The following is a 27,930-nucleotide window of genomic DNA, read 5'->3' on the forward strand; positions in this document are numbered from 1 at the left end:
TTTTCAAAAGGTTTGTCTCCATTTGTTGTGAAATCTTGGTAACATGTGTGTGTGTGTGTGCCTGAGGATGACAGCAGTGTAAGCATTATATATAAACATGAACCCTCTAACAACTAATTAATTGTTATTGGTAGGATTTGTGATTTGTGCTGGGAATCAAACCAAAACACATGACATGGACAGCGATATATATTTGGCAACTAAATAAATAAAATATATTAGCAAAATTGTTCATTCACAATGTAAAAACATGTATGTAAAAACATTCTCTTATGCATGACTTATATATGTAGTTTATATTATAGACATGTACATTATCCACAATTTAAGCAACATAAGAAATGTATTTCAACTTGAAGACTTATTTGGCTTGGACTAGTATGTTGATGTAATGTACCAGGAAGGAATAGCAGCAAAGCCCAAAGTGGGCAAAACACATCCCAACAGTATGTGTCTTGTTTGCATATGCCTGGAATCACATTAAAACACACCAAGAGTGAATACTCCTTCACTATAATGAAACTTAAAACAGCTCCCACTGATGTCAGTGAAAACTATTTTGAAGTTTCACTGCAGAGTGGGGTGAAATTTTGAAGAAAGGTTGCTAAAATAGAGGCTCTCTCCTATACACAGACACATTTTTTCACTTTCACTGAGAAGTTAAAATACTTTGACACCCATTAAGATTTAAGCCCTTGCTTTTCCTGACCTAGTGCCCACCATCCCTGTCCTATTGTCCCCATTTATTTGTACCTATTTCTTGTATTCTTACTCATGTTTATACTTATATCCATCACCTTGTAAGCGATTGACAAATCAAATAAATAAAATAAATAAATCCTAGTTACTGAAGCTTGGGAAAAAGAAAAAGATGACTCCACCACCAGATGGATTTGAAATTGACTGACCAACCACACTCAGCAGGTAGTCTTCAATGCAACTACATTGACGGGTGAAATATGAAGTGGGTGTCAGTGTGTGCTCCCTTCAAGATCCAAGAAAGAAATACTCAGACTCCATGAATTAGAGCAAAGTTCTCCTTTTACTGGAAATCAAAGTGGAAGCTACAGATTGAATTCTGAATCTAAAGGATTTGGCGCGCAGATCACACATACGAAGAAATGGAATTGTTCCCACCCCCCAAAGTCCAAATGACTCTTCCAATTAAAAGTTCTGAATATGATCATGTGGGCATCTTCAGGTGGTGATGAGGCCTCTGTCCGTTGACCTTGACATATTTTGATAAAACTTCGCAGCTGCGCAAAGGGAAAGAAAGCTAGCAAGGAAATAGAAAGTTAAAGAAAAGAATTTATACACCCCCTCCTCTTTCTTACCCACAGCAGAAGAATGTAACACCTCCAGCTCTCTTCCCCTCCAAGTCCCCCCCTCCCCCCAATGCTAATGACAGCCGAAAGAAAGCAGTGAGCATAGCAGCAGAGAAGATGCAGAAAAGATGTAGAAGATATCTTGAGGCTGACAGTGGGGTATCTTAAGGTTCTGTCTTCAATCCAGTGCTCTTCAACATCTTCATAAATGATTTAGATGATGGGATAGAAGGGGAACTAATCAAACATGCAGATGATGCCAAGTGGGTGGAATAGCCAACACTTTAGAAGATAGGCTCAGGACCCAGAATGATCTTGGTTTGAACACTGGGCTCCATCCAATAAGATGTAGGTCAGTGGTGAGAAAAGTAAGGTCCTGTGTTTAGGCAGGAAAAACCAAATACATAGGTTATAAAATAAACAGCCCCTGGCTTAACAGTGGTAATTGTGATGGGGATCTAGGTGTTTTAGTGGAGCACCACTTAATTATGAGCTAGCAATGTGCTGCAACTGCTAGGATGCATCAACAGAGTGATAGTGTCAAGACAATCAGAAAATTGCATCTAGTTCTGGTCATGATACAAAAAAGAGACCCTGAAATGTGTGCAGAAAAGAGCAACAATCATGATTAAGTGTCTGAAAAAGGGGTGGGATTCAAAAATTTTTACTGCTGGTTCTGTGGACATGGCTTGATGGGTGGGATGTGGCTTGGTGGGCATGGCAGGGGAAGGATACTGCAAAATTCCCATTCCCTCCCCACTCCTGGAGGAAGGTTACTGCAAAATCCCATTCCCTCCCCACCCCACTTACCTGCTTTCCAGCTCCGTTCTCCTGTGCAGGGCAACAAAAGAAGACCCAGCCAATCAGCTGGGACTCAGGAGGAAGAGAATAGATTGGGACGGGCCAGTCAGAGGTGGTATTTGCTGGTTCTCCAAACTACTCAAAATTTACGCTACCGGTTCTCCAGAACTGGTCAGAACCTGCTGAGTACCACCTCTGGTCTGGAGGTTAAATTATGTGATGCTTGAGGGAGCTCTATGTCTAGCTTATTGAAGTATCAGCACAGAGCTAACTGTATTCCAGTACTTGAAGTGCTGTCACAAAGAAGAGGGGATTGACTTATTCTGTAAGGCATCAGAGGGCAGGAAAAGAAATAATTGTGGAAGCTTGTTAAAGAGAGATCCTACCTAGAAGTAAGAACAAATTTTCTGACAGTGAGAACAATTAATCAGTGGAATAGCTTGCCACCTGGGGTTGCTCATGTTCCATAACTGGAGGTTTACAAAAATAGATGGGTCAACCATTTGACTGGGATATATAAAGCTCCTGCCATGAACAGTCTGGGACTAGTCTAGATAGAAGACCTCTACAGCTCTTTGATTCTATGATTCTAAGGAGAAAGTGAAGGAATTGATAGGCTATAGCACTTAGCACTTAGACTTATATACCACTTTATAGTGCTTTACAGCCCTCTCTAAGCAGTTTACAGAGTCAGCATAATGCCCCCAACAATCTGGGTCCTCATTTTACCCACCTCAGAAGGATGGAAGGCTGAGTCAACCTTGAGCCTGGTGGGATTTGAACTGCCAAACTGTAGACAGCTAGCTGCAGAAGTAGCTTGCAGTACTGCACTCTAACCACTGCGCCACAGAGGCCCATTACTATACATAGTTGTTCTGTCCCACCTGTATCCACAGATGAAAACTTCAAGTTACAGAGTTCAAATACTTTACGTAAACAAAACCAGAGACGGAAGATTCAATTGCTCTGTTATCACAGTCCTTTGGCAATCCTCCTAGAATCTATCCGGCAATTCTGTATAGTTCGTAAATCACAATGCAGTAATCAGACGCAAGTCTTTCCAAGGCAAAATTCACTTTGTTTCCAGCAAAGGTTACAAACTCGTACGCTCCCTTATATCCTCTAAGAGAGGGCGTGTCAGTCGCATTAATTAATCCTTTGCTGGACGTCTCTTTTCTAATTGAGATTGACGTCTCAATCTTCTCCTAGTTCTGGCATCCAGCCAGCATCCGGCAGTTTTATCACAGCTTGAAGTCTCTGATACACTTTCCTGATTAACAGTTAACACCTGAGGTGTAATTAGGGAAGTAGATTCAGGGGAGAGAGTGGACTCTGAATCCTCCAATAAATCAGGCTCATATCTCAAATCCAACTCCTCTCCCTCTACTTGACTCCCCTCTAAGTCACTTAATAATGCAGGCTCGAATCTCAGTGCCAGATCGTCTTCATTGCTCGAACCCGCATCTGCTGACTGATCAGGTTCAAGTCTCGGAGTCACAACACTATCCCTCACCGCAGGGCCCTTCCCCCGAGTCTGATGAACTGGATGCGGTTTCGACAGGAAGTGTTCATGGAACCTCCGGATAAGGTCCGAAGCACGAACCGTGGAAGCATCCACCCAAGAGAGAACCTCCGAGCCATCTGCCATCCTCCCGACGAGGTACTGAAAGCGTCCTTTCAACCAGCGAGAATCCTGAACACTGACAACCGTGTCATCAGCGGCGGTCTCATCGCTGGGTACCAATAGAGAAGTCGCACCTCTGGGAGAACAAAGTGTACACGATGGGGAGTCAGGAACCAGAAGGGAACGGTGGAAGACAGGATGAATGCGCATGGAGCGTGGCAGGGTGAGTCGATACACGCCAGGATTGATGACCGCCTCAATAGGGAATGGACCAATGAAGTGGTGGTCCAACTTCTTAATCGGGCGATTGACCCGAAGGAGCTTTGTGGATAGCCAAAACAAAAAAAAAAAAAAAAACCCCCAAAAAACAAAAAACAAAAAAAAAAACCCCAACAAAAAAAAAAAACCCACCAAAAAAAAAACCCCCCCCCCCCCCCCCAACCCAAAAAAAAAAAAAAAAAAAAAAAAAAAACAAAAAAAAAAAAAAAAAAAAAAACCCCCCCCCCCAAAAACCCAAAAAACCAAAACAACAAAACCAAAAAACAAAAACCAAAAAACCAAAAAAACCAAACAAACAAAAAAAACCAACCAAAAAAAAAAAACACCCCACAAACCCCCCCCACCAAACCCCCCCCCCCCCAACAACCCCCCCCCCCCCCCCCCCCCCCCCCCCCCCCCCCCCCCCCCCCCCCCCCCCCCCCCCCCCCCCCCCCCCCCCCCCCCCACATCTTGTCACCCACAGCTAGCGGAGGCGTCGCCTGACATCAACGATCCGCAAACCGTTTGTAGTCCTCCTTCGCCTGTTCCAGTTGTTGTGCCACTAATCGGTGAACCGATTGCAATTCCTCGAGAAATTCTCGTGTTTCTGGGACTGGGGAGTCCACAATTGATAACGGGGAAAAATTGTTGATGGTAGACCACGTTCGCATAAAACGGCGTTACGCGAGTAGACGTATCCTGCGAATTGTTAAAGGCAAACTCCGCCAAAGGGAGGTAAGTCACCCAATCGTTCTGCCGATGGTTGACAAAACATCTCAGATATTGGGTGAGGATGCCAATCACTTTCTCAGTCCTGCCACCAGTCTCCGGATGGTGCGCCGACGCCAAACACACCTGCACTCGTAATGCCGTCATGAGATTCTTCCAAAACCGAGCGGTAAACTGGACACCGCGATCTGAAACCATCCTGTCCGGCAGACCATGTAAGTGGAAAATATGCTGCAGAAATAACTGGGCAGTAGTGCGGGCCAATGGCAACTTCCAACAAGGGATAAAATGAGCCATCTTGGTGAGCATGTCACCAAGGTACCACGGTACCAAGGTACCACGAGTACCGTCGTATAACCTGATGAGGAGGGTAAGTGCATCAAAAAGTCCATGGAGATCGTCCCCCATGGTCTATCCGGAGTCGGCAGTGGTTGAAGGAGTCCAGGAGGCGCACCCGACGCAGCCTTCGCTTGTCGACACGTAATACAAGGCGACGTAAGAAAAGACATCATGTCGGACTCGCAGCCACCAAAAAGTCCGTGTGATGAGGTGAAGAGTTTTAAAGTAGCCAAAATGGCCAGCAGCAGGATTGTCATGACATTGAGTCATGATGAGGGCTCTAAGCATCCTGGTGGGTACGTACAATAGTCCTTGCTGCTGTAGCAAGCCCTCCTCTAGAGTCCATGGGGAGTCAGGTCCAATTTCCCCCATTCTTTGCTGTGACCAAGCGTCTACACACTGTGCCTCTCTTACTTGAGCCCTCAAATCCACTGGGTCCTGAATAACAGCCAAAGCTTCTGGTGGCAGGACCGTACGTGGAGGAAGAGGGTCCTCAGGACTATGGTACTCAGGTTTACGAGATAGGGCATCCTCTCTCCGATTTTGTCCACTGGGAACGTATGTGACTGAAAAGTTGAACCTAGCGAAGAACAACGACCACCGGATCTGTCATTGGTTCAACTTCTTGGCAGTGGACAAATGTTCCAGGTTACAGTGATCCGTCTGAACCTCCACCTTATGCTGAGCCCCCTCCTGATGATGTTGCCAGGTCTCGAACGCAGCCTTGATGGCCAGCAACTCCTTTTCCCAAATTGTATAATTGCACTCAGAAGTTGTGAGCTTCCTTGAATAGTATGCACACGGGAAAAAAGGTGCGCCATCCGTTGGAGCTTGTAGCAATACCGCCCCAATAGCTATGTTGGAGGCATTTGTCTCGACCACAAATGGATGATTCGGATCAGGATGCCTCAATATAGGTTCAGCAACAAAGGCTTTTTTTAGAGCCTCAAAAGCCCGTTGCTGCAGGGGCCCTCACTGGAACGAGACCTTCTTGCGAAGGAGCTGGGTGACGGGATCCATCAGCTTGGCAAAGTCCTGGATGAAGGTCCTGTAGTAATTAACAAACCCCAAGAGACGTTGCACGTCCTTTACTCGACGGGGGTTCCCAATTACACAAGGCCTCTAGGGTAAACTTCGAATCCTAGTACACGAGGGCAGATATAACATTGTTGGCATTTTCAAAACTTGGTGGGATGAAATGCATGGCTGGAACATAGATTTAAATTGTTCAAAATAAACAGACCAAACAAAAGAGGATGTACAGATATATTATATGTAAGAAATAACCACACTGTTATAGAAATGGAGGGGAAAGGGTAAAACCTTAATGAATGCATTGGGATTGAGATTAAAGGAAAAAGGAATTACATTGCCATAGGTGCACACAATAGAACACCCAACCAGAGAAAATAGATAAACTTTTTCCTAATCAGTTAGTGAAGCTGTCAAGGAATAGAAGACTTTAGCTATTCTGACATCAACTGGGAGACAAACTGCACCAAATGGGAGAACAAACTGATTCCTGACAAACCGAGCAATTGCCCCCCAAAAGCCAATGCAGTCTTAGAATGGATCAATATAAAGAGTATAAAGAGTATAAAGACAGTATAAAGTAGAAAGACAGTATAAAGAGCCTCTTTTTGTCCATCTTTTTGGTTATTATACTGATGTAATCTTGTTGTGTTCTTCTTCATTGTTTTTTGTTCTATTATTTTACACTTTTTTGTTTACACTCTTTTCATTTCTTTCATTTTATTGTTGTAAACCATCTAGAATAATCCCATGGTGAAATAAGCATCAATTATTATTATTATTATTATTATTATTATTATTATTATTATTATTATTATTATTATTTTATATTCTGTAAATAGCATGCAAAACTACTGTGGGACTTCTGAATACAGACTGACAAAGTTTTGGAACACAATACCCCGGATATCACGATTGTGGAGAAGAAGAAAGTGTGGATCATCGACATTGCCATACCTGGTGACAGCAGAATCGATGACAAACAACTTGAAAAAGTCACTGTCAGGTGATGCTCCATTCAAAATTCAAGAAAGAAAACTTAGACTCTTTAGATTAGAGCAAAGATGTCTTTTACTGAAAATGAAGTGGTAACATCAGTAGAATTCTGAATCTGAGAAATAAGGTGCACAAATCAGATATACAAAGTGGTGGAATTGTTCCCACCCCCCATAGTTCAAAAGATTCTTCCAATTAAAAGTTCTGAATACGATCATGTGGACATCTTCAGGTGGTGATGAGGGCTCTGTCCGTTGACCTTGGCATATTTTGATAAAGGTTTGCAGCTGTGCAGAAAAAGAAAAGCCAAGCGAGAAATAGAAACCTAAGAGCAGGAATTTATACTCCCCCCCAACTCCTCATTTACCCAACACAAGAATGTAACACCTCCAGCTCTCTTCCCAGACATTATCCCCCCTCCTCCCCCTGTTACTTGTGGCAGCCAAAAGATGCAAAGCAGTAGTAGAAGATCCTGAAGGCTGACAGTCACCAGATATCAGGACCTGAGAATCAAACTGCAGAGACTCTGGCATAAACCAGTACAGATGGTTCCAGTGGTAATCGGCACACTGGGTGCTGTGCCTAAAGACCTAGGCAAGAACTTAAAAACAATTGGCACTGACAAGATCACCACTGGTCAGCTGCAGAAGGCCACCTTACTGGGATCTGCTCGCATAATCCGCTGATACATCACACAGTCCTAAACACTTGGGAAGTGTTCAACTAGTGATTTGTGATATGAAACCCAGCATGGTTATCTCGTTTGCTGTGTATACTGTCATTTTTGTGTATAATAATAATAATGACTTAATTATTATTAATACAGACAGATCATAATTTGGAACAAGATGCCAGATATCACAGTTGATGAAAACCAAAGCATACAATTTATTGATATCACTGTACCAGGAGACACTGGAGTCAAAGAAAAAGAACTGGAAAAAATTATAAAAGATTGGAATCTGGCCAATGAAACTATGTGATTATGGATGAAACATGTAACAATTGTTGAGGTAATTCCCCATTAGGAGAATGAGTGCACACAGGGAGACGTAGTGAGAGTGGTGAAGAATAACATACAACCAGCACACAGATACACTGTATAGTAAAATGTAGGGTTTTACTTCCAGTAAACGGTTAAGCAAAGTCCAACAAACAGTCCAAGTCATACACGGTTATAGCAGTCAGTATTCAGTCCAGGGATAATCCAAATAACAAAGTCCAGTATCATAAACAGTTCAGTAACAGACTTACATCAAATCCAAGAATAACGATGATCAGTAACAGTCAATAGGGAAAAATGCAGGAACCAAAACACTCTCTTGGAAACCGGGTTTCTGGCTCCATCTTATGGCCATTTGAGGAACCACACCCAATTAAAACTGTAGCATTCCCTTAAAGAGACAGTATTAAAATGTCTATTCTGATTTATATATTTCCAATCCAACTGTTAGGTGACTTACATTCCTAATATTCTCCCCTTTGGGTAGGACAATATATACAACCTTACATTCTAAGTCCATAATCCTCACAGCAAGCCTTATGCTTTACAGAGCCTTGGGCTTTTGTAAAATGATCTGCAATGTTATTTTCTGACATACAGTATTCCAGCTTAATCATCTTACTTTGCACACATTGTCTAACATTTAAATGTCTTAAATCTGTGTATTTTGATCTTGTCTTTACAGCAAGATTGGAAGCCATTTGTATTGCTGATTGGTTGTCTTCATAAACAACAATAGAATCTGTTACATCAATTTCATAATCAATCAATCGTTGCTTATAGTAAACTAAATCTGTACATAATAGAGATAAACATGACAATTCAGCCTCCATTGTTGACAAACTTAGAAGTTTCTGTCGAATAGACCTCCATCCAATCAACACTTTTCCTAATAATACTACAGTACCTAACATAGATTTACGTGTATTTATGTCTGTAGCAAAACTTGCATTGGCATATGCAGTTAAATTCAATTCATCTTTTGGCTCCAAATACAATGAATAATGCATTGTATGTTTCAGATATCTTAACACACGCTTAGCAGCTTGCCAGTGCCTTTCAGTTGGCTCAGCATTAAACCTTGCTAATTGGTTAACAATGTATGCTATATCTGGCCTTGACCAATTACTGAGATAAGATAAGCTACCAATCAAAGACTGATAAATTTTCTTATCAAAAGCAGGACTTTGTTCAAAGTCAGTATTAAAATGTCTATCCTGATTTATATATTTCCAACCCAACTGTTAGGTGACTTACATTCCTAACAACAATGATACCCATTATCATCAGGGCACTACGTACCATGTTCAAGAGTTTTACAAAATACATCAAGAAATTGTAGCTTCCTGCAATAACACCAGCAGAACTGCAAAAAACTGCGCTACTGAGAACATTGTACATTTTAAGAAGATACTTGGCTGATATCTAGGATGCTGACAGCAACCCATATCAACCAGTACCAGTCAATGATATTTGTGATACATTTTTAAATGTTCAGGTGGCTGAGTTTCATGTTTAATGAATAAAAGAAATAATAACAACAATAATAAAAATAAAAATCAAGTGTTAGTAATGATTTATATTGCACTGATAAGACCACACTTAGAATACTGCATCCAGTTTTGGTCACCATGATATAAAACTCTAGAAAGAATGCAAAGAGGAGCAACAAAGATGATTAGGGGACTGGAAGACAAAAGTTGCAGTCTGGGTGTAGCAACTGAGTATGTTTGATTTCATGAAAAGAAGAACTGGAGTGACATGATAGTAGTCTTTCAATACTTGGGAAACTGTCACAGTTAAGAGGTGGGGTCAACCTACTCTTCAAAGCACCTGAAGGCAAGGCAAGAAATAACATAAGGAAGCTTATCAGAGTGGTCCTACCAAGAATTAAGGAGAAATTTCCTGTTAATCAGTCAACTGGCTTGTCTCCAGAGTGGGTGTTCCATCACAGGAAGTATTAAAAGAGAGATAGGACAGCTATTTCTCCAGAATGGATATAGGGTGTCCTCCTGGAGCAAAGGGTTAGATTAGAAGACCTTCAAGGTCCCTTTCAACTCAATTATTTTATATTCTGTAAATAGACTATGCTAATCAAGTAAAAACTATGTCCTGTTGCTTGTTAAGTTATTTGTAAATTACTTTTCAGAAAACCTATCATTTTGGGGGATATTATCAGTGGGAGATGTGCAAAATGCTGCCCTTACTGGGACCGAAGCAGACAAAATTTCAAGGCCACATCAGAAATGGGTATATGTGTCCTTTTAAATTGGGATGGAGAAATGGTTGTATGATTTAATTCACATGGATTTAACCTTGATTTTTGATTGCATGAGTATCTTTTGGGCAATGATGACTTCAGTGACATGCACCTTTCCCACAAAACAAATCTCAATTTTGGATTTGCAGCAAGAATTATGAAGGAGGAAAGAGGGGGGACACATATGGTTATCTAACCAGGTCCTGGCTGCTCTAGAACTAGAGAAAGGATACTAATGGTATCCTGCAGGGGGTTGGACTAGAAGACCTCCGAGGTCCTTTCCAACTCTGTTATCTTGTTAATATTATATTTACAGATTTCATTAGACTACAGACTCACAAACTGAATAAAAATTTATCATCTTATATGGCTCCAATCTGTATGGTTAGTTTCTGTTTCCAAAAATCATAGAATCGTAGTGTTAGATCATGGAAAGAGAGACTCGAGACCAAAGTGACATTTCAGCTCTTTATTTAGATGTATAGATCGGTACAAGATCTTGGAGCCGTGGCAGCCCTTCATATAGGGATTGCTCGCAGCTCACCAGCCAATGACAGCTCTTTGAATCTCCCGCGATCGGCCTGGCCAATTGCAGTTGATTCATAAACGAGCCAATCATGGCAGTTCAGTTACCCAATCACCTTCCAGTTTGTGTGGACCAATCAGATACGTGTATTTGGAGTATGCTAATATAGAACACATAGTGCTGCAAGAAACCTTGGAGATCTTCTAGTTCAAGCTGCTGCTTAAGGAAGGAGACTTTATATTATCCTGATCAAATGGTTGTCCAATCTTTTCTGAAAACATTCAGCAATGAGAGCACACATAACTCGGGGTAGCAAGATATTTCACTGATTAATTGTTCTCACTGTCAGGAACATTTCTCAGAATAAGCTTCTGCCCATCGCTTTTTTTTTGTATTGTGATTTTTTTTTTTATTATGCTGACTAGAACTGAATGCAGTATTCCAAGGGCAGCCTCACCAGCTCAGTATAAAATGGTACTTCACATAATCTTCATAGTATTCCTCTGTTGATGCCGTGTTAGACTACATTGGTTTTGTTTAATTCAATTTAGATTCAATTATCATTAAAACCTAAACCAGCGGGCGCGCACCTGCATGAAGCTCCCTTCGCTGAAGTGGCAACCAGTGTACTCGTGTGAAGCTCTCTTTGTGGGAGCAGCAGGTGCATACACCCGCCACTCACACAAATGAAGCATGCACACTTGCGCGCACACACACCTACCACTCACAGGGAATTATCCCCTCTCCCTCACCAGGCTGCCAAGCCAAAATGGTTGGGGACTACTGGACTAGATGATTTCCAAGTTCCCATCCAACTCTGTTATTCTGAAAGTCACTTTTTTTGGAAAGAAAGAAAGAAAGAAAGAAAGAAAGAAAGAAAGAAAGAAAGAAAGAAAGAAAGAAAGAAAGAAAGAAAGAAAGAAAGAAAGAAAGAAAGAAAGATACAACCAAGTACCTGGTGCTGAGATAAAGAGCTTTGAAAATGTCATGGAGCACATTAGCGTCAAGGTTAGGCCTCTTCAATTGCTCATATAACTCGTGTGCACGATAACCTAAAAAAAAAAAAAAGCAGTCCAAAAATATCTGCCTACTTTTGAGCTCAAGAATTGCTGCATTAGAAACTGTCAAACTAACTTACCCAGTTGGATGGCTAAAAGCATGTTCCCCAAACAAAGCTTCATGTAAGCCAATGATGATGCTAATTTAGCAATTGTCAGTAACCCTCCTCCAACAACTTGAAGATGAGAACTACGTTTGATGGCCATTAACTCATACTTCATCCATTCATGTTGGCAACCCATCATTTGATAGCAGAGGGAGAAATCCATATAGGATGAGATTATCTATGATATTACAAATAAAGGCACAAATGAACTTTGGCACCTATTAAGAATATTTTAGTGGAAAGAATCTAGTATTGCTTTAGTCGGAAACTTGCAGAACCTTTCCTCGAACTTTTACAATTTGGCACTCACTCCAATTTGAAGGCCAAAATTGGTAATAATAGTTCTGGAAGATGATCTTTGAAATGAGAATAGTGTATACATAACTTTGCTGGACTTCTCAGTGTTTTTTTGTTTCTGTGAATTCTAGTATCTTATTAATTTGCATCAAACAAATGGTTGAATTTTCAAAAAACTTAAAACCCCCACTATCCCCACAGTAAATCATTTATAGTATCAGATTGTATCAATGGTCTTAATATCCTTTGTCTTACACAAGACATTCAGATGAGCAAACAAAGCATTGAACATTAGGGAATATAACTGTGGCACCTTTTTTCAATATATATTTGGATGATATCAACATTGCTGTCTTTTTTCTAAAGTTGTGAAGTCAGAGTTTAGTTTTATTGTGGCTGCTTCTTCCTATATTTCTTTTTCTTATTTTTCTTTATACTATGTTTCTTTTTATTTAAAATTTTATTTAGAAAACAAGGTAAAACTTTTTAACCTAAGTAATAAATTTATGGCAGTAAATTAATGTTAGAATGTGAGATAATGAGAAAATCAAGAATTAATTACTAGCGCAGTAATGTCATCCACAGCAAACCAGTGTAAGTTACTAAACGTATCTGAATTTAAACCTGTTTATTTCCATTACTTACAGTAGTTTAGATCAGCGGTCACCAACTGGTGGGCTGCGGCCTACTGGTGGGCTGTGAGAAAATTTTGGTGGGCCGCAGAGAAATCTCACCCCCAGAGCACACCCCCCAAAGCAATTAATCCAGGCTGTGTGGAAACACAAGGCTGCACCACCGACAGGGCCCACAGGAACCCTCCCTGTTCACTCCTTACCCAGCAAACTTGCCTGCTAAGTTGCTATTTTTCTTCCCACCCCCCGCCAACCATCAGCTGTTCTGCTGTGCCGGGAGATTTAGATTAGATAGGAAGCAGGAAATGGTTACATTTCTTGTTTTTTAGCTAATCTTTAGATCTTCGGCTCTGCTTTTAAGCACAACCGAACCTCCTTAGGACTGAAGGTTCTATTATTCAGTGCAGACTTATGGCAAGTAAATTTTATTTGACAGACTGAGCTAGCCGATGGCAGATAGATCACTGAATGATTCTGTGAGCAACTCAATCTGCCTGCCAGCTTTGCCTGATTTTGGGTAAAAGTTGCTCTTTTTTATAAAAAAATCAATATTTACATTCATTGTGTGTTGTGAGTTAATTTTGTGAGTTTGCTTGCAAGCAAATTTTATGTGACAGACTGAGCTAGCCGATGGCAGATAGATTTCTGAATGAATCTGTGAGCAACTCAATCTGCCTGCCTGCTTTGCCTGATTTTGGGTAAAAGTTGCTCTTTTTTAATAAAAAATTCAATATTTATATAAGTATTTATAATATTTACATAAAAGCATTGCCCAGCCAGTCACATGATCACCAAGCCACACCCACAAATTAGGCCATGCCTATAGAACCAGTTAGTGGTCCTGGGATTTAAAATTATGAGTTTGGTGGTCCCTGAGGTCCAAAAGGTTGGTGACCCCTGGTTTAGATAGTACCTGAGTACTTTTTTTCTGTATTACAGTTATTAATGTGCACAAGAATCCTTGCACTTGACAGCTGTATTAAATGTATGATTTTTAATTATCATCATTATACATTATACATCAAAGAACAATTGATCAAACCCTGAGAGTGCTAATCCAAACAAAATTATCTACAGCATGAATTGTCAGGTATCATTTGATACCAGTTTTCTCTCTATAGTATACAGAAAAAAAAAAAACAAGAATGGCGATAGTCTGCAAGGGCAGAAAAGACATCTAAGTATACCTGAGATTCATCTTGAGACTCCTCTGCACAGTTCACCTGCATGAGGGCTGCCAAACGGGTGAACGTTTTCTTATTTCTGGCTACATCCAGATTGAAGAGCTGCCACAGTAGGGAAAGGCAGTGACCCTGCTGGAACAGAATTGCTAGTCTCTTCTCCCTGCTGTAAAAGCAAGAGCAACAATTCACATGGCACGAAGAATATCAGATCTACCCAAGCACACCCAACTTACTGGCTATGAGAAAGCTAAAAGACCCAAGATCCTCCTGTGACTACATACAGTGAAAGCTGGCTTGGGAAAGATGTGTATCAGTCAAGTCATTTGTTCAAGCCATTCCGCTGTAATTCTGTCAGGCTACAGAACTTTTCCCATTCACTCAGCTAGAATGAACTTCTGAAAATGTATAAAATGTATAAAAAAGGAATCCTTTATTGAGGTGAGACAATTCATGTAGGAGTTCAAAGCAGCGTCTGAGGTCTCTCAGGCATACAGGGATACATAAGGGAGTTTAGAACCCCTCCCCTTATCTTGATGTGTATTTAGTGAAACAAAAGCCAGTATGTTAATTCCTCCCCACCCCTTTTGTTAAGAGCAATCTTTTTCATAGTTTCCCAGGGCATACCTAATTTTCCTCCACCCCCTTTTTAGAATGAACTTTTCCAGAGATTCCCAGGGCACATCTCACTGTGGAATTTTTATGATCTTCTCATCTCCTGGCTGTGCCTCTCAGAGGTGATAGGTTCCGGCCATCTGGCTTTTCTCCCTCCATTGTATCATGTGTGGGTTATACAAATTTGATATAAGATTAAATATATTCAGGTTACATCAAGAAAGGATTTCTTTATCATTCTCCCCCACTTTTCTTCTTCCACTGAAGAAATGACAGATACACAGATCTGACATCCTGCCCTCCTTAAAAAACAGATAGGCCTATCTGGAAAAAATGAAAATCATGCATTACATTTGCAATTCAGGATGGTTTATCAGGGTATTTTAGGTGGAACTTTCATAGTAATGTGGGTGCTTTTACATGCTGTTTGGCTACCCCCTTGTTTTCTGAGGAAGGAACGTGTTTCCAAGCGACTAAATATTGTGTGGATCCACAGTGAGTGCGTGAATCAAGGATATCTTTAATTTCAAAATGTTGTTCCCCATGTGACCATGATGAGGGTTGGAGGTGTGGGAAGGGGGTGTCTGAGGTTTGAAGTGATCTCTGGTTTGATCAAGCTACAGTGAAATACTGGATGAATCTGCCTAAGTGTTTTTGGAAGTTGAAGCTCTACCGTCACAGGGTTAATAATTCTGGAGATGGGGAATGGGCCAATGAATTTTGGTGCTAATTTCTTAGAGAGTTGTAATGATTTTAAGAATTTTGTGGACAAATATACATGGTCCCCAATCTTGAAAGGTTTAGGTTCGCAACATTTTTTGTCTGCTTGAGTTTTGTAAACTGTGCTAGCTTCCTGTAAAGATAATCTTATCACTGGCCACATGGCTTGTAAGTTATCCATCCACTCCTTACGGGAGGGGATTTCAGGTTCTTTGGTGGGTAGTTCTGGCATGGGGTTGAATTCTTGGCCCATGGCTACCTGGAATGGTGTGAACCCTGTGCTACTATGGACTGAGTTATTGTATGCTACCTCTGCAAAAGGAAGATCAGTCCAATTGTCCTGTTGGATAAAACATCTTAAATATTGTTCTAATACGCTGTTCACTCTCTCTATCGATCCATCGGTCTGGGGGTGATTTCCTGACGACAACCCCTGGGTGGAGCCTAAAATTTGGATGTGAACTGAACACCCCTATCTGAGATAATCCATTGGGGGGCTCCATGAAGGCAATAAATGTGTATTAGAAACATTTTTGCCAATGCCTTGGCAGTTGGGATCTTTTGGCATGGAATAAAGTGAACCTGTTTGGAAAAAAGATCAGTTACAACCCAAATGACAATATTTCCAGCACTTTCGGGAAGCTCCACTATAAAGTCCATAAAGTCTTTCCAGGGAGCAGAAGGGTCTGCTACTGTTTGTAAAAGTCCAGGATATTTTCCTTGTCTTCTCTTTGCAGCAGCCCAGGTGGGCAGCTTGCAACATAGTTTTCAATGTCCCTTTTGAGGGACGGCCACCAAAATTGTTTTTTGATGAAGTGCAGAGTTTTTACAAACCCAAAGTGTCCCGCTATTTTGGAGTCGTAGCAGCATTTCATAAGGTCCATTCTCTGGCTTGCAGGGACATAAAGTTTGTTCTCTACGCAAGCCAGTCCATCTTTGAGTAAACAAGTGTTTTTGTTAGCCTGGAGCCAGTTGTCCTTAAGTAGTGCCTCCTTAAATGTTGATGTTGTTGTGTCTTCAGTCAGGGATGATTTTTTTTTTCTCTTATGCCCGGGTGATTACTTTGGCTGCTAGTTGGGTTAGTTGGATCATCGGTTTTATAACCTCAATCTTTTTGCTGTTGTATTGGGGTTTTCTGGACAGTGCATCTGCTAAGAAGTTCTTTCTCCCAGGAAAATATTTGAGAGTAAAATTAAAACGTTTAAAATATTGAGCCCACCTTGTTTGTTTTTCTGAGAGTTTCCATGGATTTTTCAGGGCTTCCAGATTTTGTGATCAGTCCGCACTTCAAAGGAGATTTGGTTTACTTCCAGGAAATGTCTCCATGTGAGCATTGCCCACCGCACAACATATGCCTCTTTCTCCCATATGGCCCATCTTTGCTCAGTTTCCATCAGTTTCTTGGATGTATTAGCGCATGGTTGTAATTGTCCACTTCCATTCTTTTGAAGGAGGACTGCTCCAACTGCAACATCACTGGCGTCTGCTTGGATGACAAAAGGTAGTTCAGGATCTGGGTGCTTAAGGACCGGTTCTGCTGAGAACAGATGTTTGAGCTTCTTGAATGCCACTTGGCATTCCATTGTCCAGATAAGGGGTTGCCTTGGTTTGGGTTTCTCCCCCTCTTTGTTTTTAGCAAGTTCATGATAGGGATGGCGATGTTTGCAAAAGCTGGAATGAATTGGTGATAAAAGTTCGCAAACCCCAGGAAGCTTTGCAGTTGTTTGCAGGTGTGCGGTGGGTGCCAGTCCAGTACAGCTTTTACTTTCTGTGGGTCCATCACTATTCCCTCGTGGGATATTCTATACCCCAAATAGTCAATTTTTTCTTGGTGGAATTCGCATTTAGAGAGTTTTGCATATAGTTTAGCATCTAAGAGTTTTGTGAGGACTGCACAAAGTAGCTTGATGTGTTCTTCCATCTTTTCCGTGTAGATTAAAATATCATCAAGATACACTAGAACCCCTTTATATAAAAATTCATGAAGGGTTTCATTGATCAATTGCCTAAACACAGCAGGCACTCCTTGCAGTCCAAAGAGGAGGACTTTAAATTGGTAGCAAAGTAGAAGAAATTGACTACAGGTTGACAATAGTGGAAAAGATAAGGGGAAGACAATGATTTCATTGGAAATGGATTAAGCTGATTTTTATTTAAGATTTCAAAATGTGGAGGAAGAAAAAGGAGAAAACCTTGTAGAGATAATGACAGAAATGTTGGCAGAAGCTATGGAGGTGCCAAAAGAAAAAAATGATGGATGGAATTGATGAAATATTTTGAGTGTACACCAGATATGCAATGAGAGACAAATTACCTAGAGAAGTACATGTGAGATTTACTAAGAAGACAATTAAACAGAAATACTGCATAGAGCAGGGGATGACCCATTGAAATATAAAGGGAAAGTGGTTACAGTCTTAAAACAAGTACCAAGAAGAGTGAGATATTTGAGAACAGAATATCAGTTCTTGACAAAGATTTTAATTAAGAAAGGAGTGAAGTTCAGATGGCTGATACTAGAAAGCTTGTTGGTCAAGAAAAAAGACATAAATTGGATTCAATAGAAAAAGCAGAGAAATTTTATGATAAATATTTCAGAGGAAAAGAAGAGAGAATGAGAAAAGGGAAAATAAGTAAATACTGGGAGGAGATCAATGAAAAAAGAGATAAACAAGAAAAAAGAGATGAAAGGGCGGGAGAAGAAGGAGCAACAGGAGGAAGACAGAACCAAAAGAAGCAAGAGAGCAAAGAATGATGAGAGCAATAATCCTACCTATAAAATATAAACAATGGAAGAGAAGAAATTAATATCAATAAATATAAATGGATTGAATATAAATGGATTGAAAGAAAAAGAACTTTTAATAAATTAGGAAAACTAAAATCAGATATAATCTGCTTACAAGAGGTACATATTAAAAAACAGCATGTTCAAGTTTTGGACTATTCCAGAATTGGTAATTTATATACTTCATTGGCACAGCAAAGCAAAAATGGGGTTGTCTATATATTAAAAATACAATAAATGCTGAACTAATTTTCACAGATGAAGATGGGAAGATATTGATAGTGGAGATAATAGAGAACAATCAAAAGATACTCTTAATACCGTGTTTCTCACAAAATAAGGCTGGGCCTTTTTTTTTTGACCCCCGAAAAAACGGCTAGGCCATCTTTTAGGGGGTGACTTAATTCCCCCCTCCTTGCATCCTCGGGCAGGTGGCGATGGCTTGGATGTTGACCTCGGCGTTAGTGGGGCACTTCGTATTGGGAGACCTTCTGCCACTGTTGCTTTCCCTTCTCCCCGTGCTGCCGCAGCCAGCCATGGGCTCGCCTCCCTGTCCACAGAAGGGTGGGTGCTATCACTGCCTCGGGCAGCCTATCCCAGTGGCCCCTTCAGGTTTGGGCTTTGAGGGACTTGGGAAGGAAGCCAAGCTCAGGTTGGCCTGGCTCTTTGGGTTGGCAGGTGGGTGCACACCCGTGGCTTGCTTTCCCAGCTCTGCCCAGCCCTCCTGGCTCTGGCGGGATGAGCAGAGGGTCCAGCAGGGAGGCGCTCACTGCCTTGGCGAGAGCTCTGCTGCCGGGCAGGAAGACCCGCCTGTCAGCTGTGCTGGGTGCCCCAGGCAAAGCTCTTCGTGCTCTGCCCGGCGCCAGGCAGGGATGGCGTCTGGGTGCTTCTCCCGGGGTGGGCCAATCCTGTGCTGTGGCCCCAGGAGATTCGCCTCCCCACGTGGGGTTGGGCTGCCCTCTTGGGCAGGGGAGGCTTTGTCATACCAGTAGTAGGGCGTCATTTTTAAAAGAATTGGCTTTGCCTTCGAAGGCGAAGGGAAGGTGGTGACAGGCTGAGTGTCTCCGCCGGTCTCCGGTTGCAGGGAGGAGCCCTGGCTGGCCGCGCGTGGCTGTGCCAAATGCCGCGTCATTGTCCTATTGTTTCTTTTATTTTTCTTTTATTTTTCTTATATGTACCCATTTCATGTATTCATAACTATGTATACACTTATACTTATTATCTTGTAAACAATTGACAAATAAAATAAAATAAAATAAATAAACGGTGGTGGAAGGTCTCCTGATACGAAGTGCCTCACCAACGCTGAGGTCAATGCAGGCAGCACCATATCTGGGTATGCAACAAAAGTACTTCCTAACAGCAAGCCCCCCCGCCATTTCCCCCCATTTCACATGTTTAATATAGGGCTTAATTTGATATGCCTATAAAACACGCTGGGCCTTCCTACTGGGGGAGGCCGTATTGTTGGAGAAACACGGTAGTAATATATGCACCAAATGACAAGGATACTGGAAAAGATAATAAAAAAACAGATCTGTCAACATCTAGAAATGAGTAAAGTAATAACTAGTAGTCAGCTTGAGTTTGTTAAAAACAGATCATGTCAAACCAATCTTATTTCATTCATCAGCATACTGACTGAATGAGTAGACCATTGAAATGCTATGCACATAGTAAACTTAAACTTCAGCAAGGCAATTGACAAAGGAGACCACAACCTACTCCTTGGGAAGCTAGAAAAAAGTGGAATAGATAGAATCACCTCCAGGTGGATTTGCAACTGGCTGACAAACCATACTCAACAAGTAGAACTTAATGGGTCTATATGGACGGAAGTAAGCAATGTGATGCTACAAGGTTCCATCTTAGGCCCAGTACTCTTCAATATCTTCATAAACGACTTAGATGAGGAATGGAAGGGGAACTTACCAAATTTGCAGATGACACTAAGCTGGCAGGAATAACTAACACCCTAGATCAGGGGTGTTAAACTCAAAGCCCTTGGGCTGAATCTAGACCATGATGAGGTCACATCCAGCCTGCATGATCATTCTGGAAACTGTAAGGGACTGGCCCACATTGCTTCGGCCTGACCCACACCATCCTGGCATGCGTGCGTATGCACAGGAGGACACAGGCACAGGCATGCACAGGCCCAGTTCTCCGCTGCCACATGCAGGGCAACAAAAATAGTCTGTGGTACTATGTTAAAAAAATAGTTCAGACCTTCCAACCTCACAAGATCTTTTCTTTTTGTGAGAAGTTGGAAGGTCTAAGCTATTTTTTTATTGTAGTCCCACAGACTACTTTTATTGCCTTGCATGAAGTGGAGAACAGAACTGGAAAGTAGGTTAGTGAAGGGATGTGGCTGTGAGGATTTGTCATGGGTGCTCTGACTGAAGGGCCCTCAGGTAAGCTGACGTGGGGCAGGTGGGGCAACTCCATACCCTATGCCTTGCTTCATCCTCAACTCCACCACTACCTTGTTTCATCTTCCACCTCACCACTGCCTCACTTTGTGGCTGCTGCACCGGTGTATCACTCATCTTCCTGCTTCATTACAGTGGTGAGCAGGAGAAGAAGTGGCAAAGAATGAAGATGAACAAAGCGAGGTGATGATGAGTGGAGGACAGATCAGCTGCAAGCTGCTGTGGAGAGGATGGCTACTGCTTTTGCTGTGAGGTGAAGTGAGGTGAGAGAGCAAGAGAACAATCTAAACAAACCTCTCTCTTGCACGCTCTCTCTCTCGTTCACTCTTGCTCTCTTTCTCTCTTTCACTGTGGCAGCAATGGCAGTGCTTTAGTTCCTGGCTGGTGGGGCATTTCTCAATTAGCTGCTTTCCCTTTTTCTTCTCCCCACTCCTCCTTCAGACAAAAGCTACACTTTCACCTCCCCATTACAGCTTGGGGTTTACTTTGACAGTGGCTGGGCTTGGGGGATAGTTAATCCGCATTTGTGGTGTGGCAGAAGGTGGAAGGCAATCCCCCTCCATCAGACCAGACCAGCTTGGTGGGGTGGAGTGGGAAACTGAGTGGCACCAAAAACAGCTGAAGGCAAAACTGTGGTAGCTGCCTGGCCCTCTGTTTCATCTCACCTCATCCCATGGAACGAGTCCCCCCCCCAACCTACCAGAGACTCCTGGATTCACTCCCCAACTCCTCCCGGCCACCACAAATACCACCCATGTGAGCGATGACATCCTGGCCATGCCCCAATCAACCTCAATCAACCTGGCCATGCCCCAACCCCCCAGCCCATGCTGGATAACCAAAATGCTGATCCAGCCCTCGATGAAATCGAGTTTGAAACCCCTGCGCCTAGATGGTAGACTCAAGATCCATCTGTATCTTGGCAGAATTGAACACTGGGCCCTATCTAACAAAATGAAATTCAATGTAGAGAAAAATAAAGTCTTAGGCAAGAAAAAAACAAAAGTACATATAGACAGGGGTGGGATTCAAATTTTTAACAACCGTTTCTGTGGGCGTGGCTAGGTGGGTGTGGCCATATGACTGAGCAGGTGTGGGGGTTTTCTGCAGCACCACCTCCTGGTTTTTTGGGCCTTTTGGGCCTCAGGGAAGATTCCTAGGGGAGCATTTTTGCTCCTAGAAGGCTCCCCTGGGGCTCAGGAAGAAAAAAAAATTGAGCCTGAAGCTGCGCACCCCCACCCTTCATTTTGGGGCCTTCTGGGCTTCAGGGAAACCACCTGGGGGCATTTTTTCTCCCAGGAAGTTTCACCCCCCCCCCCCTCCATGTTTTGCCTCCTGGGCAAAGCAGTAAGACAGGAGGGGAATCCCAGCATAGCTGATCATAGGAACAGCTGATGGTCGGGAAGGGGAAAAAAGAAATACCTTAAGGAGTGACTGGGCAGGGAAGAACCCAGTCAGTGATGTTGGGCATGATAATGACTGACTGGGTGGGGAGGGAAGGGGCAGGCAGAGATGGGTGGGGCCAGCCAGGAACAAGATTTGAACTGCACAGAATCATAACAATCGGTTCTACAGAACCGTTCCAAACTGGTAGAATCTCACCCCTGCATATAGACGGGTGAAACCTGGCTTAATAGCAGTAACTGTGAGAAGTATCTTAGAGACTTAGTTGACAAACATTTAAACATGGACCAGCAGTGTGCGGCAACAGCCAAAAAAGCCAATGCAATCCTAGGTTGCATTAACAGAGGGATACAATCAAGATCAAGTGAGGTTTTAATACCACTCTATAAAGCCTTAGTAAGACCAAGCCTAAAGAAGAGCAACCAGGATGATTAGGGGACTGGAGACTAAAACATATGAAGAACGGTTACAGGAACTGGGTATGGCTAGTCTAGTGAAGGGGAGACATGATAGCAGTGTTTCAATATTGGAGGGGCTGTCACAGAGAGGAGGGGGTCAAGCTATTTTCCAAGGCACTCAAAGGTCAAAGAAGGAATAATGGATGGAAGCTGATCAAGGAGAGATTCAACCTAGAAGGAGAAATTTTCTGACAGCGAGACCAATCAACCAATGGAACATCTTGCCTTTGGAAGTTGTGGAAGCTTTATCACTGGAAGCTTTCAAAAAGAGAGTGGACTGCCATTTGTCAGAAATAGTGTGGTGTCTCTGGCTTGGGTGGAGGATTGGACTAGATGACCTACAAGGTTTCTTCCAACTCTGTTAATCTGTAATATTTTTTTAAAATCCGTGGGCACTGGGGTACCATCTGAAGATTAGAAAAAAGCTGATATGGTTCCCATCTTTAAAAAAGGAAAAAAACCAGACTCAAGAAACCACAGACCAATAAGTCTAACATCAATACCTGGAAAGGTACTGGAAAAGATAATAATAAAAAACAGATCTGCACACTTCTGGCAGAAGAAGCCTCTGGGTTGTAGCAGATGTCTTGGCCTCTGCTACAGATTTTCCACAGTTCTAGGCTTAGAATGTTTTCTAACCCAGAAGAAACCTCCCTGGGAAAGATGAGGCTTTGCTCCTCTGAGTAGCCTGACGCTCAGACTGCTTCTTGAAGTAGAAGTAATCAGGTGAGTCCCTGGCTGGGAAGGGGAAACCATACAAGTTCACTGTCGAAAAACCAGCCATTTAAAATGGATAATAAAGGGTGCCACTAGTTAAACACTAGTTTCTCTACATATTTACCTTTTATGCTAAAAGAGGCTTCTTCTGGCTGCAGCTTGCAGTCTCTTTTTTGTGGAACTATCATCATTTCTTTCTTTCTTTTTTTCTTATTTTTTTACAAACATATTATTGCGTGAACAAAGTAGCACCAGAGTGTCTTATCTTTTAAAACAAATATGACAATATTCTTCATATTTAATACACTTGACAATTTTATAAAATTTAATATTAATACACATATTTTGTTAAATTATAATCTTTCATTCTTTGGTTATTCACCATTTCAATATCTTATTTTTGTGTCAATCTCCATATTGTAAATATCCCTCTTTTAACTGCAAATAAAATATTATTAATCATATTTGTAGTGCTTAACAGGCCTATTTAATTTTAATAATAATTCACCAATTTATATTAAGTTGTAATCTTCTGATTTTTAATTATGCCACTATTATATTTAAAAAATATATCCCCTTTCCAATCACATTTTACAACTTATTTATACAAATAAAATAGTATTCATCCTATTTATGTTTAACAAGTTATATAATTCTAATAATAGTACAGTTGTTTTTATTAAATTATAATCTTTCACTATTATCTTATTCAATATTTCAATATGTTATTTTATGACCATCAAATTCTACATATCATTCCTTTTCCTACAAATAAAATATTAATATTAATATTTATTACAACAACCTTATATAGTTTAATTAATCATACACATGTTTATGTTAAATTGTATTCTTCAATTTTTTAATTATTCCATATAACATATTCAAAATTATTCTTATTAAAATTCTAAATTCCCTCATTATTAATTCACCTTATAATGTAAAGATTCCCTTAATCACCCATTCTCTAACTTCTAGCCCTTTTTTGTTATCCATCATCTCTCACTCGCATTAAATAAGGGCATTTAAATGGTGTCTTGTACTTGCCATGAGAAGGGGGTGAAATAGTTTTGATTTTAATTGCTTCTGCTTGGACTAATCATGTGGGCTCCTAAACAAAGAGGCAGAGCTCAAGTTCTTTGGTTCTTTTTGTATTAGTAGCATTGATCAACCACAAGAGGGATCCAAAAGACTGTAGTATTGCTACTTCTTTTTAACTTTCCACTACATTATTAAACCCACTGGATTTTTTTGCTATAAATCTATACCTTTATAATTTTAAATTTTTAATTTCAGCTACACATTATCAATATAACCACCCACAAGAAAATGGGAAAAATAGAGAGATTATCAAGAGATATAGAATTTCTAAGACCCTTTCGGAATGAATATACAGCTAAAATACATGAACTAATTCAGACAATGGGAACAAAGCTTGAATCCAAGCTCAATACTCTTTCAAAGGAACTCCAGGAGGAAATCCAACATTTGACTGGAGATATCAAATAGGTGAAGGATAGAGAGGATCTTATGGAGCACAAATTGGACAAGATAAATATTTTGTATGAAGCTGACCTGGACGAGAGGGCAATTTTGGAATCTAAGATTAAAGAATTTCAATTAAGATTTCAAACAATTCCTCAACAGTCAGGAGACAATATCAGATGATCTGGTTATATTCCTGCAAGACACCCCCCCCCAAAAAAAAACATAGAACATTTGATGAGGAAATTAAATGAATTTGGGACTTTAGCGGGTTTTAAAATAAACATACAGAAAGGGAACAATGTTGATTAAGAACATGTCATCTCAGGACTGTGGTATATTGTTTAAAAAGTTGGGTTTTAAGGTAGATTATGTTGACAAATATAAATATAAAACTATTTCAACATAATTATGTGCCTCTTTGAAATGATATTTAAAAAAACTTTCAATGATAGGACAAATTGCATTTATCACTATTGGGTAGAATTTCTGCAATTAAGATAAATGTCTTACCAAAGATGCTCTTTTTGTTTCAGACATTACCAGTACTTGTAACTGATATTCCATTTAAAAAATGGCAGAGGGATATTTCCAAGTTTTTATGGCAAGGGGAAAAAAACAAGAATAGATATAACAAGAATTAGATATAAGATATTGCAAGATCCTAAGGAAATAATAGAATAGAGTAGGGTAGAGTAGAGTAGAGTAGAGTAGAGTAGAATAGAATAGAATAGAATAGAATAGAATAGAATAGAATAGAATAGAATAGAATAGAATTCTTTATTGGCCAAGTGTGGTTGGACACACAAGGAATTTGCCTTGGTGCAAATACTCTCAGTACACATAAAAGAAAAGATACATTTGTCAAGAATCATAAGGTACAACACAATAATAGTCACAGGGTACAATAAACAATCAGATCATATTAGGAAACAGTCAATATAAATTGTAAGGATACAAGCAACAAAGTTACAGTCATACAGTCACAATTGGGAGGGGATGGGTGATAAGGAGTGATGAGAAGATTAATAATAGTAGTGCAGACTTTGTAATAGTTGAACAGTGTTGAGGGAATTATTTGTTCAGCAGAGTGATGGCTTTCGGGAAAAACTTTTTCTTGTGTCTAGTTGTTCTGATGTGCAGTGCTCTTTCGCAGGGGTCACCAACCTTTTGGACCTCAGGGACCACCAAACTCATAATTTTAAATCCCAGGACCACTAACTGGTTCTATAGGCATGGCCTAATTTGTGGGTGTGGCTTGGTGGTCATGTGACTGGCTGGGCATGGCTTGTATGTAAATATTATAAATATTTATATAAATATTGAATTTTTTATAAAAAAGAGAGCAACTTTTACCCAAAAACAGGCAAAGCAGGCAGGCAGATTGAGTTGCTCACAGAATCACAGATTCATTCAGAGATCTATCTATCTGCCATCGGCTACCTCAGTCTGTCACATAAAATTTGCTTGCTATGAGTCTGCACTGAATAATAGAACCTTCAGTCCTAAGGGAGGTTTGGTTGTGGTTAAAAGCAGAGCCGAAGATCTAAAGATTAGCTAAAAAACAAGAAATGCAACCATTTCCTGCTTCCTATCTAATCTAAATCTCCCAGCACAGCAGAACAGCTGATGGTTGGAGAAAAAAAAAGAAAAATAGCAACTTAGCAGGCAAGTTTGCCGGGTAAGGAGTGAACAGGGAGGGTTCCCGTGGGCCATGTGGGTGGCGCAGCCTTGTGCACAGCCTGAATTAATTGTTTTGAGAGGGTGCTCTGGGGGTGAGATTTCCCTGTGGCCCACCGGTTGGCCACTGCTGCTCTATAGCATCGTTTTGAGGGAAGGAGTTGAAACAGTTTATGTCCAGTATGTGAGGGGTCTGTAAATATTTTCACAGCCCTCGTTTTGACTTGTGCAGTATACAGGTTCTCGATTAAAGGCAGGCTGGTAGTAATTGTTTTTTCTGCAGTCCTAATTATCCTCTGAAGTCTGTGTCTGTCCTGTTGGGTTGCAGAACCAAACCAGACAGTTATAGAGGTGCAGATGATAGACTCAATAATTCCTCTGTAGAACTGTATCAGCAGCTCCTTGGGCAGTTTGAGCTTTCTGAGTTGGTGCAGAAAGAACATTCTTTGTTGTGCTGACATTTTTGATGTTAGGTGTCCATTTTAGGTCATGTGATATAGTAGAACCTAGAAATTTGAAGGTCACTACTGTTGATACTGTGTTTCTAGTATTGTAAAAGGTGGTAGTATGGGAGGGTTTCTTCTAAAGTTTACCACCATTTCTATGGTTTTGAGTGTGTTCAGTTCCAGATTGTTCCAGTTTCATCATGAGGCAAGTTGTATAACATCCTGTCTATATGCGGATTCATCATTGTCTTGAATGAGACCAATCACTGTTGTGTCATCAGCAAACTTCAATATTTTAATGTTTGAGATGCAATCATTGGTATATAGCAAGTACTGCCCCCTGGGGGTTGTGGAATGCCTTAGGGAGGTGCTAAGTGGGAACTGGACCAGCAGGGGGTGCTAAGAGGTGGCGGGGGGGTGTGCTGGAGTGAGTGCAGAGTGCAATTCAGGGGTGGGATTCTACCAGTTCTCTCTCTCTTTCCCTCTCTCAGGCTCACCCCATTGACTGTTGCACCAGAGAAGTGCAAGGGGCTCAATGGGGTTAGCAGCCCTTCCAAGCTGGCCAGATTGCACAGGCAGCCAGCCAACTTATCGCGCAGGACTTGCACCGCGTGATGCCCAAAGAGCTGACAGTAATGGGCCAGAAGCTTGGCTGTCAGCCGGTCCTTGTGCAGGAAGCAGCAGAGGTCACGCAGCTCACAGTTCTCCACCTGCAGCTGCCCGTTGATGGCTTTCAACTTGTGGATCTCACACAGGTGCTCCTGCAGCTGCCAGTTCATGCCCTGGATCAGCCGGTCACATTGCACCAGCATTGCCAGCTTCTCGGCCTCCTCCCAGCGCAAGCCAGGTCCACCTTGCTGGCTGGGGCATCAGACAGTGGAGGAGGAGGAGGCAGAGGTGCCAGTGGGCTGGAGGCGGCAGCGGAGGTGGAGGTGCCAGGAACATTGCTTGCGCAGCTCCAGCTGGTGCAAAGCACCAGCGGGGGAAGCCACCAGTTAGCCCACCCATGCAGCAGCA

The 27,930-nt window shown here is 41.4% G+C and overlaps 1 protein-coding gene across 1 annotated transcript in view; it reads right to left on the reverse strand.

The window, feature by feature from the left end:
- Positions 1-27,930, reverse strand: part of ADCY10 (adenylate cyclase 10) — a 199,667-nt gene that overhangs the window by 16,870 nt on the left and 154,867 nt on the right. Inside the window, 3 exon segments of the mRNA XM_087930379.1 lie at positions 11,849-11,945; positions 12,032-12,236; positions 14,175-14,334. Of these exon segments, the coding sequence (XP_087786505.1) occupies positions 11,849-11,945; positions 12,032-12,236; positions 14,175-14,334 (462 nt within the window).

The sequence above is a fragment of the Pseudonaja textilis genome, chromosome 3 (genome assembly GCF_049901715.1).
Source record: "Pseudonaja textilis isolate UNSWEBS1 chromosome 3, rPseTex1.2, whole genome shotgun sequence".
Taxonomy (NCBI): domain Eukaryota; kingdom Metazoa; phylum Chordata; class Lepidosauria; order Squamata; family Elapidae; genus Pseudonaja; species Pseudonaja textilis.